The following is a 14,257-nucleotide window of genomic DNA, read 5'->3' as shown; positions in this document are numbered from 1 at the left end:
TGCGTTTTCTTTTGTTGCAAATAGATCTATTTGAGGTGTTCCCCAAATTTGAAAGTAAGTGTTCAGTATTTGGGGGTGAATTTCCCATTCGTGGACTTGTTGGTGATCCCGAGAGAGATTGTCTGCTAGCTGGTTCTGGATCCCTGGAATAAATTGTGCTATTAGGCGAATGTGGTTGTGAATGACCCAATGCCATATTTTTTGTGTTAGGAGACACAACTGTGTCGATTGTGTCCCCCCCTGTTTGTTTAAATAATACATTGTTGTCATGTTGTCTGTTTTGACAAGAATGTATTTGTGGGTTATCATGGGTTGAAGTGCTTTCAACGCTAGAAATACTGCTAACAGTTCTAAGTGATTTATGTGAAACTTCCTTTGATGTATGTCCCATTGTCCTTGGATGCTGTGTTGATTGAGGTGTGCTCCCCACCCTGTCATGGAAGCATCCGTTGTTATGACATATTGTGGCACTGGGTCTTGGAAAGGCCGCCCTTTGTTTAAATTTGTACTGTTCCACCATAGAAGCGAGATGTATGTTTGGCGGTCTATCAACACCAGATCTAGAAGTTGACCCTGTGCATGTGACCATTGTGATGCTAGGCATTGTTGTAAGGGCCGCATGTGCAATCTTGCGTTTGGGACAATGGCTATGCATGAAGACATCATGCCTAGGAGTTTTAATACCATTTTTGCTTGTATCTTTTGTGTTGGATACATGGCCTGTATCACCTTGTGAAATGTTTGAACCCTTTGTGGACTTGGAGTGGCTATCCCTTCTGTTGTGTTGATTGTCGCTCCTAGGTATTGCTGTGTTTGACACGGCAAAAGGTGTGATTTTGCATAGTTGATGGAGAAACCCAGCTTGTGAAGGGTCTGTATGACATACTTTGTGTGACGTGAACACCTTGTTAGCGTGTTGGTCTTGATTAACCAGTCGTCTAAGTAAGGGAACACGTGTATCTGCTGCCTTCTGATATGTGCAGCTACTACTGCCAGGCATTTTGTAAAGACTCTTGGCGCAGTTGTTATTCCAAATGGCAACACTTTGAATTGGTAATGTATTCCTTTGAATACGAACCTTAGGTATTTCCTGTGGGAAGGATGTATCGGTATGTGGAAATACGCATCCTTTAGGTCTAATGTTGTCATGTAGTCTTGCTGTTTGAGCAGTGGGATTACGTCTTGTAATGTGACCATGTGAAAGTGGTCTGATTTGATGTAGGTATCTAGTGTTCTGAGATCTAGTATTGGTCTCAGAGTTTTGTCCTTCTTTGGTATTAGAAAGTACAGTGAGTAAACTCCTGTGTTTTTCTGTAGGCTTGGTACTAATTCTATTGCGTCCTTTTGTAGTAATGCTTGAACTTCTAGTCCTAGAAGATCTATATGCTGTTTTGACATATTGTGTGTTTTCGGTGGGACGTTTGGAGGGAATTTGTGAAATTCTATGCAATAGCCATGTTGGATAATTGCTAAGACCCAAGTGTCTGTTGTTATTTCTTCCCAAGATTTGTAGAATTGGCTTAGTCTTCCCCCCACTGGTGTTGTGTGATGGGGTTGTGTGACTTGTGAGTCACTGTTTATTTTGAGGGGTTTTGGGACCTTGAAATTTTCCCCGACTTCTTGGGAATTGGCCTCCTCTATATTGTCCCCGAAAACCTCCCCTTTGATATTGACCCTGGTAGGTAGGTGGTCTTGTCTGTAAAGTGTTGGTTTCTGTGGGTTGACCCCAAAACCCTACCCTAAAAGGTGTCTTCCGAAATGTGCCTCTGCTCTGCGGGGAGTAGAGTGCGCCCATGGCTTTGGCTGTATCGGTGTCCTGTTTTAGTTTTTCAATGGCAGTGTTTACCTCCGGCCCAAACAATTGCTGTTCGTTAAACGGCATATTGAGCACAGCCTGTTGGATTTCGGGTTTGAACCCAGAAGTGCGCAGCCAAGCGTGCCTCCGTATTGTGACTGCAGTGTTTATTGTCCTTGCAGCTGTATCGGCTGCATCCATGGAAGACCGTATCTGATTGTTCGAGATACTTTGTCCCTCTTCCACCACTTGTTGCGCTCTTTTTTGGAACTCTTTGGGAAGGTGTTCGATGAAATGTTGCATTTCATCCCAATGAGCCCTGTCGTATCTTGCCAAGAGTGCTTGCGAGTTGGCGATACGCCACTGATTTGCTGCTTGTGCTGCAACTCTTTTTCCCGCTGCATCAAATTTGCGGCTCTCCTTGTCTGGAGGTGGTGCGTCGCCTGATGTATGAGTTGGCTCTCTTACGAGCTGCCCCCACAACTACTGAGTCCGGTGTTAGTTGTGTTGTAATAAATATTGGGTCTGTGGGAGGTGCCTTATATTTTTTCTACACCCTTGGAGTTATGGCTCTGCCTTTAACTGGCTCCTGAAATATTTGTTTTGAGTGCCTTAGCATTCCTGGGAGCATGGGAAGGCTTTGATACTGGCTATGGGTGGAGGACAGGGTGTTAAAGAGAAAGTCATCCTCAATAGGTTCCGAATGTAGTGAGACATTGTGGAATTCGGCTGCCCTTGCGACCACCTGTGCATATGATGTACTGTCCTCAGGTGGTGACGGTTTAGTTGGATATGAGTCTGGACTATTGTCAGACACTGGGGCGTCGTAGAGGTCCCATGCATCGGGATCATCCTGGCTCATTGTGGTATGAGCTGGTGAGTGCGTTAGTGGTGGAGTTTGCGCCGGTGATGCATGTGTTGATTGTGGTGGAGAAGGTGGTGGTGGTGTTACTTTCTTTACCACCTTTGCTTGTGGTTGCTTGTCCCCTTGTTGGAAAACAAGTTTCCTTTTCATCTTGATTGGGGGAAGAGTGGTTATCTTCCCTGTGTCTTCCTGGATGTGAAGCCTCCTTTGAGTGTAGTCAGTCTCTACAGTTTGAAGCTCTTCACCAAATCTATGCAATTGGGTGCTTAGTCCTTGTTCCTCTGTATAGGAACTAATTTTTGGTTCCGAGGCTTTTTTCGGTACCAAAACCGTTTCGGTAGGCTTTTTAGGCTCCGAAGAAGATTTATTTGATTTCGGCGTGGTATCTCGGTGCCGAACATCTTCGGTGCCGCTGTCTCTGCGCTGAATTTTCTCAGGGCCGGTGTCTCGGCTCCGAGGTTGCTCTGTGGCGGTATCACGACCGGAGTCGGATGACTTCGACACCAGCATGGCCTTTTTCAGTGCCTTGGCTCAGTCACCTAGTTTTTGGGTTAAGCCATGGCCTGTTGGCAGTGGCGTCCCCTGGGCTTTTGTGGACTTTTCGTGAGTCCTAATTTTACGTCTTACTCATGGTTGTTATGTCTTCGGCGTCGGATTCCCTCGAATCCGACTCGTGGATGGAGAACGCTTCCTCTTCGTCCTCGAACCGTTGTTGTCCTGTCGGCGTGGACGCCATTTGCAATCTTCTGGCTCTTCGGTCTCTGAGCGTCTTCCTCGACCGAAACGCTCGACAGGCCTCACACGTATCCTCCTTGTGCTCCGGGGACAGGCACAAGTTACAGACCAGATGCTGATCCGTATACGGATATTTGTTATGGCATTTAGGACAGAAGAGGGTCCGTTCCATCAGTCTTGAAGTCGCACGCGGTCGGGCCGACCAGGCCCCGACGGGGGATCGAAATTACCCCGAAGGGCCACCGGAGCTCTTCAAGATTCGGTGTCGATTTGTTCTAACTAACCCGATACCGAACACAACAATACCGACGATTTTTTCCGAGATTCTAACTGACTTTCCAACCCGAAACACGGAGCGAAAAGGAACACGTCCGAACCCGATGGCGGAAAAAAAACAATCTAAGATGGAGTCGACGCCCATGCGCAATGGAACCAAAGTAGGAGGAGTCCCTCGGTCTCGTGACTCGAAAAGACTTCTTCAAAGAAAAACAACTTGTAACACTCCGAGCCCAACACCAGACGGCGGACTATGCACAGCATGGGTATCTGCAGCTACACAAGCCACCGAACTGAAGGTTACTTCATAAATGGGCACCTACAATTTAGTTAGTTTTTTTATGTAGTGCATGCTAGTTTAATCATCTTTCATTTTTTTTTTTTTTAACTTCATTTTTATTGTGTTGAATCATACAATATGACCATGGCATGTACATTATCCATCATATAAACATAAGATCAATTATATTTTGCAGGGGTAATAGTAGAGCAATAACCATGCCTGTCAGAGTCTGGCCTCAAGTTGAGGCTCTACAAGCCAGTTGGGATTAGAACACAGACGGTGTGATCAGCACGGTCATGTTTCGCCTACTTATGCATGCACAAAACTGGGAATGGGTAAGGCTGGTGATGAAGAATTCTGGCTGTGGTGGATCACTACTGGGCGAATGGCCTAAAATAGCAATAATGGAATTGTGATAGTAAGAGAGGTGGAGCACCTAGCTGGTGGGCTTCACGCTGCCTGGACAGATGGTCTTGGGGATTTGTGGGTCACCTACGAGGGTGTGAGCTGAGCTTTCTCAATATGACCCTTATAAGTTACGTCTGCTGACGGTGGTGCAGGACACTGACGGTAGGCTGTGGGTGCTTGGGGTCATGGTGGCAAAGTATCGTCTTAAATGTGCTGCTAAAAGTGTGAGGATCACCTCCCAATGGGTAGAAATTGACCTGCCGCAGAGACCGTGCATCTCCTCACTGCGGAGCGGCTATTCTTCCGCCACCCCCCACATGTTCACTACCCCCTTGTAGGGCTCTGCTGAGTGTTCGCTCTCCAATATAAAGTGATTGGGCGGATTGCCAACAGGAACGCCAATGCCGCGAACCGAGTGCATACCTTGTGCCTTTTTTTGCACTTGTGGATGCCTAAGTTGCAGGCCTCCCACATTTGTAGGTCCGGTAGTTCTGTCACTTCCCTCAGGGTTTTGTGGATCAGGGTCCAGTACTGGGATAACATAGGGCAGGTTCACAGAATATGGTGGAGATCTGCATCAAGTTGGGTACAGTGCCAACATGTAAGGTGTGCCGTGGGGTAATAGCAATTTAGCCAGGCCGGGGTGAGATCTGCCCGGTGTAGTACGTTAAATTTAACATTTTTGAACCGTGAGTTACAGGAAACTCTTTGGGGGGTATGCAAGGGCCACTTACTCCTCCTCTCTAAGCTCCCTACCTATTTTCATCTCCCAACAAGTCCAGAGTGCAGTGAGCGAGCTTCAAAAGAGCTCTCTTACTGATCAATAAAGCCATGTTATGAGGTGTCCCCATGATGTATATGGCATGCAGAACCGGGTGTGGTGCTGGATCGGTGTCAGTGGGTCCCCAAAGTTTGCGCATGGAGTTGCACAGTTGCTGGTATGTGAGAAATTGTCCAGGAGGTAGATTGTAATCTATGAATAATTGATTAAATGTGAGGCGTTGACAATCTGCCTAAAGGTCCCCCACTGTGTTCAGGGCGTTGGCGGTATAAGTGGTCGGTGCTTGCGTTGAGTGGTGGCTCAGAAAGCGGGAGGAGACCAACCAGGGGTAGGTTTGGGGCATACCCAGGCCAACCCCTGGAAAGACTATGTATTGGAAGCATGCAGGTACAGTATAGAATACTTTTAATACGGGATTATGGCAAACAATACCTGTGTCAAAGGGGGAAAACCCAGTTCCAAAAGCAGGAAATCCACCAAAGGCAGAAAGAAATTGTCCACCGGCTCGGTTTCGATGTCCTCTTTGACCTCTTCGGTTGCCAAAAAAGTCATCAAATGGGTCCTCTGGTAAAGACAAGACAATAATAAAAAAAAAAAGCACACACATTACATCGAATATACATTAAATACAAGCTTGGCTTCAATCTTGTTTTTGAAAGTGTCATCTTCGCTTGCATTTGGGCTTGACAACCATCAATTGTAAATTTTTGGTTTATCATTTTTTTTTTATCTCTTATATGGTGACTAAATACAGTATAAGATTGTTTCTCTCTCTATATATACCTATCGCCATCAGAGAGGCATTTGACAGTCTCTGGGTGAGGCTGAAGAACAAGTTCCATAGGACAGTTTCAGGATCTTATAACTTTGAACCCCCCGCTGAAAATAAATGAATAAATAAAATTTAAAAAAATTAAAAACTACTCATTCTGCACCAAGCTTTCCCCAAAATAGTTCAGGTAAGTACATAATTTGACAAATAAATTGTAGATTGTCCAAAACTGAACTGCAAACACTCAAGGTGACTGCTAGAAAGGGTGTAAATTTGGCACTTTGAACCTTATGAAGGGGTGAGAAAAACTGAATTTCTCATTCGATCGCTCAAAGAACTTTGTAGGATAAGTCACTTACCTTCAAGTAACCCCTTATGTGGCAGAGACAATATCTAGTTCCAGATTCCTTATCTTAGAATGTCCTCCAGAAGTCAGTCTATAACTGGATATTTTTCTCGCATCATTTGCGCCGGACAGGATGTTGCAGGTCCTATATAGGCCCTACCCCCGGCACGCTGACGTCCGTTTCTTTTCATGACTTTCCACATCAGAAGTGCAGAGCCATGAAAAACACTGGCCACTGGTACATCAAAACAAACACCCTGAAAGTGGACTCCCTGACCCTTTAAATCAGTTTGCAGAGGGGGGGGGGGGAGAGAATGATGGACGAGTTGGTAAGGAGTCTGCAAATGGATGTTGTCTTTACCAGATAAGACATTACCTAAGATAAGTAAATTGTCTATCTGCCAGAGACATATAGTTGCAGATTCCTTACCATAGAATAGATATCCAAGCAAGAGGTGGGTCTGTGACTAAGATCATAGTAGTAAGTCCTGCAGGACCGAACGGGTTAAGTGCCCTTTCCTACGGACCTGACTGTCCAGGCAGTAGTGTTCGGTAAACACATGCAGAGATGCCCATGTTGACACTTGACAGATGTCAAGGACTGGAACTCTGCGTGCTAATGCATTGATCGCAGCTTTAGCTCTGGTAGAATGAGCATGCAAACCCTCAGGGGGTTACTCCTTAGCCAATGTGTAGCACATATTAATGCAGAGTACAACCCATTGTGAGATGGTCTGCTTCTGCACTGCCCAACCTTTCTTCGCACCCATATAACGGACAGAGTTGATCATCCATCCACCCGGAACCCTTTTGTATGATCAAGGAAGAACACCAACGCTCTTTTTGGGTCCCAGTGGCGGAGTCTCTCGTCTTCCTTAGAAGGATTCGGGGTATGCAAGGTGATGGATTGGATTACATGAAAGGGCATGACCACTTTACGCAAAAAGGAAGCCCTAGTGCAAAGTACAACTTTGTCAGGATAGATGGAAAGGTAGGGCTGCTTAAATGACAATGTCTGAAGCTCACTCGCACTATGACAGAGGTAATGGCCACAATGAAGACTGTTTTTAATGTCAGAAGCCTGAGGAGACAAATGTGAAGAGGCTCAAGGGTAGAACACGTTAGTAATGTCAGAACTAAATTCAAATCCCATTGAGGCATAATGAATGGGGATGGAGGGAACACATGGGTAAGACCCTTAAGGAACCTATTAATAAGAGACAAACAAGGAAGTTTGATTGGGCAACCTGAAAAATACAAAGATAGCAGATAAGGAATAGTTTACTTGAAACTCCAGTAATCTCTGAAGGGAATCTCTGTTGAAGTCATAAGCACTTGAATAGTTCTGCCCACGTGCAGTATCCCGGAGCACTTCTTTACATTGTCTCTTAAGTGTAGACGTTCACCTTACTTCAGGAAGGTTTGCATTGACACTTAAGAACAATGTGCAGCCTAGGTAAGCAGGCTACAATAGTGTAATTCTTCAGACTGTACTTAGGAAACAGGGTTAAAATACCCTTAAAATGCATACTTTGAGGTAAATGCTAATGATTCACACAAAACCTAAAATCTCCTTCACAAACCCTTTTTCCTGAAAGTAGAGACCAAGAATAGGAAAGCAGTGTAGCCCCATAGGCTGCTATTATATGAGTGGAAAATGACGACTGTGCCCTTAACCCCTTTGCTGCCAGGCCTTTTCCACCTCAGGTGCCGAGCCTTTTTTTGGCTATTTGGGGCAGTTTGCGCTTAGGCCCTCATAACTTTTTGTCCACATAAGCTACCCACACCAAATTTGCGTCCTTTTTTCCCCCCAACATCCTATGGATTCTAGAGGTACCCACATTTTGTGGGTTTCCCTGAAGGAGACCAAGAAATTAGCCAAAATACAGTGAACATTTCTTTTTTTTTTTTTTTTTTTTCCAAATGGGAAAAAGTGCTGCAGAAGGCTTGTGTTTTTTCCACTGAAAATGGCACCAACAAAGGGTTTGTGGTGCTAAAATAATCATCTTCCCAGCTTTAAGGCACAGGCAGACTTGAAACAAAACACCCACATTTTTCAACACAATTTTGGCATTTTACTGGGACATACCCCATTTTTACTATTTTTTGTGCTTTCAGTCTCCTTCCAGTTAGTGACAGAAATGGGTGTGAAACCAATTGTGGATCCCAGAAAGCTAAACATTTCTGCAAAATAGACAAAATTCTGAATTCAGCAAGGGGTACTTTGTGTAGATCCTACAAGTGTTTCCTACAGAAAATAACAGCTAAAATAAAAAAATATTGAAATTGAGGTGAAAATAACAGCCATTTTTCTCCACGTTTAACTAACTTTTTCCAGTGATGTCAGATTTTTGAAGCAATATACCGTTACGTCTGCAGGACTCTTTTTGTTGCGGGATATATAGGGCTTGTAGGTTCATCAAGAGCCCTAGGTACCCAGAGCCAATAAATGAACTGCACCTTGCAATGGGTTTTTATTCTATACCGGGTACACAGCAATTCATTTGCTGAAATATAAAAAGTGAAAAATAGGTATCAAGAAAACCTTTGTATTTCCAAAATGGGCACAAGATAAGGTGATGAGAAGCAGTGGTTATTTGCACATCTCTGAATTCCGGGGTGCTCATACTAGCATGTGAATTACAGGGAATTTCTCAAATAGACTTTTATTTTTACACACTGTCTTACATGTGGAAGGAAAAAATGTAGAGAAAGACAAGGGGCAATAACACTTGTTTTGCTATTCTGTGTTCCTCCCAAGTCTCCCGACAAAAATGGTACCTCACTTGCGTTGGTAGGACTAACGTTCGCGACAGGAAACACAACATGGACATCAGATTTTTACACTGAAATCCGACATGTTTTTTGCAAAGTGCCTAGCTGTAGATTTTAGCCTCCAGCTCAGCTGGCACCTAAGGAAACCTACAAACCTGCGCATTTTTTAACCCGTTCTGTGCCGAGGACGTAGTGGTTACATCCTTCGGCACAGTGCTACTGTGCCGAGGACGTAACCACTACGTCCTCGGCACACAGCCCAGAGGGAGCGCTCTCGCTCCCTCTGTGGGCTTCATTATGGGGTTCTCGCCGCACAGGAAGCCATTTGCTTCCTGTGTGGCGAGAATGGAAGAGGAGAGTTGCTCTTCCCGGTGGGTGGGGGGTTTTGCCGAAAGAGGCACGGGGGGAAAGGAAAGGCTTTTCCTTTCTCCCGGTGTCTCTTTGAGCATTCCTGCTGCCCGATCGCATTGCGATCGGGCAGCAGGAATGCCCACTAGACACCAGGGATTTTGTTTTTTTTTGTATTTCTTTTATGTTTGTTTGCGGGGAGCGGCCCCTTGGGCAAGGGTCGCTCCCCTTTTAGGGGCAATTAGTTACGGCCATTTCTGCCCCCCCTTGGGGGCAGGATTGGCCTACTTTTTAGGCGGAAACCACTGGATCACCAGGGATGTAGTTTTATTCATATATTTATGTGTGGGGGGGGGGGGCCTTGGGCAAGGGGCACCCCCCCCAAGGGGGCATAGAACTGTTGGCCTTTTCTGCCCACCTTGGGGGCAGATCGGCCTATTTTTTTTAGGTCCATCTGCCCCCAAGGGGGGCAGAAGCCACTAGAACGCCAGGGATTTTTTTTTAATGTGTTTATTTTTGGAAGGGGGGGGGGGGCGTCCCCTTGGGCACGGGGGGCATTGACCGGTTGGCCATTTCTGCCCCCCACATGGGGCAGAAGCCACTTAGACACCAGGGATAGTGTGTGTGTGTGTGTTAGTGGATGGGGGGGGCCTTGGGCAAGGGTCGCCCCCCACTCTAGGGGCACATGTACTGAGGCCATTTCTGCCCCCCCTTGGAGACAGATCAGCCTATTATTTGTAGGCTGATCTGCCCCAAAGGGGGGCAGAAGCCACTTAGGCACCAGGGATAGTGTTGTGTGTGTTTTTTTGTATTTTTTGTTTGAGGGCTGTCCCCTTTGGCAAGGGTCGCTCCCCATGGGGACACACTACTAAAGGTATTTTCTGGCCTCCTTGGGGCAGATAGGCCTATTTTTTTTAGTAGGCCCATCTGCCCCTATGGCAATATCTACTTAGGCACCAATTTCTAAATGTTTGATCATGGGGTGTTTGTCAACTGATGAAGTATTTGCATTTGTGATAAAAAATGGTTTCCTCCTTTTTGTTCTAGTTCAAAGCTTTTGCTTTATTTGCTGTGGCTCCTTGCGGTTTTGGCGGTGGTTGACCTGCAGTTTGCACAGTTGCATGTTTTAGGTAGGTAAAAACAATTTACTCCAAAGGAGTATTGTTGCCATGCATGAATGACATGTTTGTAGGGGGTGTACTAAATGCAGGATTGTGTGTTAAATTGTCCTTAGATTTGTGCACAATGATATTTGTTTTGTCTTATTTCTAATTTGCCTTTCTTTCTTTCTTTTTAGTGGGATATCATTGGTGATTGCTGTGTCTGTGCAGAGTAGTTGCTGGTGAATCAAGCTTTTTCAGGCAAGTGAGCGGTATAGTTTTTTAATTTATAACTCTTACTAACAAAGCTACACTTTGTTACTTGTCTTACACAGTGCTGGTTATTGGTGGTGAATTTGTCCAGTTAATTTTAGTAGGAGAGATCATGGCTAGCCGCAGGATGACTGCTCAGCAGGTGGTTGGTATGCTTTTTGAGTCACAGTCTGATCATGATTATGAGACGGACTCTGCATCTGAGGCAGAGGAGGAAGTGAGAGATTCTGGCAGTGATGTTTCTGTTGGAGGGGAATCTTCTGATGATGAAGCCACACTCAGTGCAGATGAAGGGCCTGTTTTAGAGGAGGACACTGATGTGCCAATAGTGCAGCAACCTGGGGCTGAAAGGTTTCCCGTTATAAGACCTGATGTCTCGGTTGCCCCAAACATGGAGCAGCCAGAGTTGCCTACCTTAACTGGTCTCCAGGGGTGTAACACCAATACAGAGAACTTTTTGCCTATCAATTTCTTTGAGTTATTCATGGATGATGTGTTTTTGGAAGAGATTGTTGAGCAGACTAATTTGTATGCGGAGCAGCATTTGAGGGACAACGCTGCTAGACTTAGGCCACACTCTAGAGCTGCTCAGTGGATTCCCACAAATTTGGAGGAGATAAAAAAGTTTTGGGGTTTGACTTTTTTGATGGGGTTGATAAGGAAGCAGTCACTGGCTTCTTGTTGGTCTACTAGTCCCTTGATGGCAACAGCTATATTTCCTGCGACCATGAGTCGTAATCGGTATTTGCTTCTTCTTAGGATGCTGCATTTTGTTGTCAATGCATTAGCCTTGCCACGAGATCACCCAGATTCTGACCGTCTTTTTAAGATTAGGCCTGTCCTTGATCATTTTGTAGATCGGTTTTCGGAGGTCTATGTTCCAGGCAAAGAGATAAGTGTGGACGAGTCTTTGGTCCTCTTCAAGGGTCGTTTGGTTTTTAGGCAGTACATTCCTAGCAAAAGGGCACGATATGGAATTAAATTGTATATGTTGTCTGAAAGGAGGACAGGATATGTGTATAGTTTCCGTGTCTACACTGGTAGGGATTCCAATATTGACCCCCCCTGGTTGTCCTCCCACTTTTGGAGTTACTGAGAAAATTGTGTGGGATCTTGGTAGACGACTGTTCAACAAAGGTCACCATTTGTATGTAGATAACTTCTACACTGGAGTGCAGTTGTTCAAGGAATTGTTTAGAGTGGACACGGTTGCTTGTGGCACAATCCGTTCTAACCGGAAAGGCTATCCAAGGGAGCCGGTCTGTAAAAAAACCTGAGAGGGAACAGTGCTGTGCCTTGCGGAATGAGGAGCTGCTAGCTTTGAAATTTTCAGACAAGAGGGATGTCTACATGCTAAGTACCATCCATGATGAGAGTACTTCCTCCGTGACTGTTTGGGGCCAGCTTGCTGAAGTGCGCAAACCTGTGTGCCTTTTAGATTATAATAAGCACATGGGAGGTGTAGATAGAGTTGATCAGAGGTTGGAACCTTATACTGCTATTCGTAAGTCTTACGTTTGGTATAAGAAGTTAGCAATTCACCTCTTCCACTTAGCAACCTTCAATGCTTTTATTGTGTTTAGGGATAGGTCTCCAGAGTCAAATATGACATTTGTGAAATTTCAGGAGTCAGTGATAGGGAGCCTTATTGTGGTGGAACAGGCCAGAGTTCCTAGAGAAGCAGTGGTGGAGGATGTGGATAGATTAAAAGATCGCCACTTTGCTGAGCACATTCCTCCCACACCCAAAAAAGACTTTCCAGCTAAGAAATGTAGAGTGTGTTTTCGAAGAGGTATCCGGAGGGAGACTCGAATGTACTGCCCAGATTGTCCTTCAAAGCCTGGGATGTGTGTGGGTGGTTGTTTTAAGAATTACCACACCCAGAAGAATTTCTGGGAACAGCCATGAGTGTAAACTCATGTCTGTTTTGTATTTTCATGTGTTCATTTTCATGGTTAGCATTTCTGTCATGTACTTAGTTACAGCTTTTGTGTTTGTAGTTTTGTAATTCTTTCTACTTAGTTAGGGGTTCCTCTGTTTTAAAAAAAAAAAAAAGATGCCGTGTGTGGAGTGGGGCTTGGCTGAGGGTGTACATATTGACTTGCTGTTGGCTACTGCAACACACTGCCAGCCAAACACCAGTCCAAACACTCCCATCAGCTGGTGTGATTGTTGTATCAGGCATGTGGGCGTATGTATGTGATGGGCCCTTGAGTGGCGCTGTCTGTCGATGAGTCTTGTAATGTGCTGGGCCCGTGGCTGGCGGTGTGAATGGTCTTGTGTGTGTCATGTATGAAAGTTGTGTGAATGGACTGTAAAGCGGTTGGTGCCTTGTCGCGGCTTCAAAGCTCACGAGCTGTGAGTCATTGGTTCAGTTTTTTGCCTTTCAGTTATTAACAGTGCATTTCATTTTTGTGAAAGCTCTTGTTAGTAAAATTTGATCCACTGAACCATCACTCACCCTTGTGCCAAATCCAACCAGTATGTGTGGTAAAAATGACAAAACCTGCTCCGCTGTAATCAGGCGTCGCAGCACACCTGTGACACGCTAGGTGTCTCAAGTGGGACCCCGATGATGAAGCATGCCACCAACTTGGTTGGTGGGTGAGGGGTCTTTTTCACATAACCTAAGTGCGTTTCTTTTTTCAGAATTTTAGTGTTTGGCACATCACGGATGTATGTGGACACATCAAAACGATATATTACAAAACTACCTGTGTTTGGGGGGGAGAGGGCACCTATGTTTTTGGTCCTGGGTGCGGCCTTCATCTAGGGAAACCTACCAAACCCAGACATTTTTTAAAACTAGACACCCCAAGGAGTCCAGGGAGGTGTGGCTTGCGTGGATCCCCCAACATTTTCTTACCTAGACTCCTCTGTAAACCTCAAAATTTGCTTAAAAAAAGCATATTTTCCTGACTTTTCTTCATAGGATCACCGCTCCAGCACAAAATTCCTACTCCCCAGTGTTCCCCTCAGTCTCCCAAGTAAAAGGACACCTCACTTATGTGGGTCCCCAAAGCAGAGTCAGTCTAAAGATGTATAAAAGAATATGTCCTTATAAACTCGCTGTGCTATCCCCTCTATCTCTACAAGTTTTGGGCCTTATTCTGTTGCAGGCACCTGGCCCACCCACACAAGTGAGGTATAATTTTCATCGGGAGACTTGGGGGAACGCTGAGTGGAAGGAAATTTGTGGCTCCTCTCAGATTCCAGAACTTTCTGTCACCGAAATGTGAGGAAAATTTGTTTTTTTAGCCAAAATTTGAGGTTTGCAAAGGATTCTGGGTAACAGAACCTGGTCAGAGCCCCACAAGTCACCCCATCTTGGATTCCCCTAGGTCTCTAGTTTTCAAAAATGCACAGGTGTGGTAGGTTTCCCTAGGTGCCGGCTGAGCTAGAGGCCAAAATCTACAGGTAGGCACTTTGCAAAAAACAGCTCTGTTTTCTTTCAAAAAATGGGATGTGCCACGTTGCGTTTTGGGGCGTCTCCTGTCGCG

General features: G+C 45.3%; 1 protein-coding gene across 3 annotated transcripts in view; it reads right to left on the bottom strand.

Moving 5' to 3' along the window:
• The window catches only part of DNAJB6 (DnaJ heat shock protein family (Hsp40) member B6), a 424,156-nt gene that overhangs the window by 284,595 nt on the left and 125,304 nt on the right, over positions 1-14,257 (bottom strand). For all 3 annotated transcript variants that reach the window (XM_069211158.1, XM_069211156.1, XM_069211157.1), the window contains exon 6: positions 5,576-5,707. In XM_069211158.1, coding sequence (XP_069067259.1) covers positions 5,576-5,707 — 132 coding nt within the window. The remainder of the gene's footprint in view (positions 1-5,575; positions 5,708-14,257) is intronic.

This window comes from Pleurodeles waltl, chromosome 10 (genome assembly GCF_031143425.1).
Source record: "Pleurodeles waltl isolate 20211129_DDA chromosome 10, aPleWal1.hap1.20221129, whole genome shotgun sequence".
NCBI lineage: Eukaryota > Metazoa > Chordata > Amphibia > Caudata > Salamandridae > Pleurodeles > Pleurodeles waltl.
The sequence above is the reverse complement of the archived record's forward strand: the minus strand, read 5'-3'. Positions and strand labels throughout refer to the sequence as shown.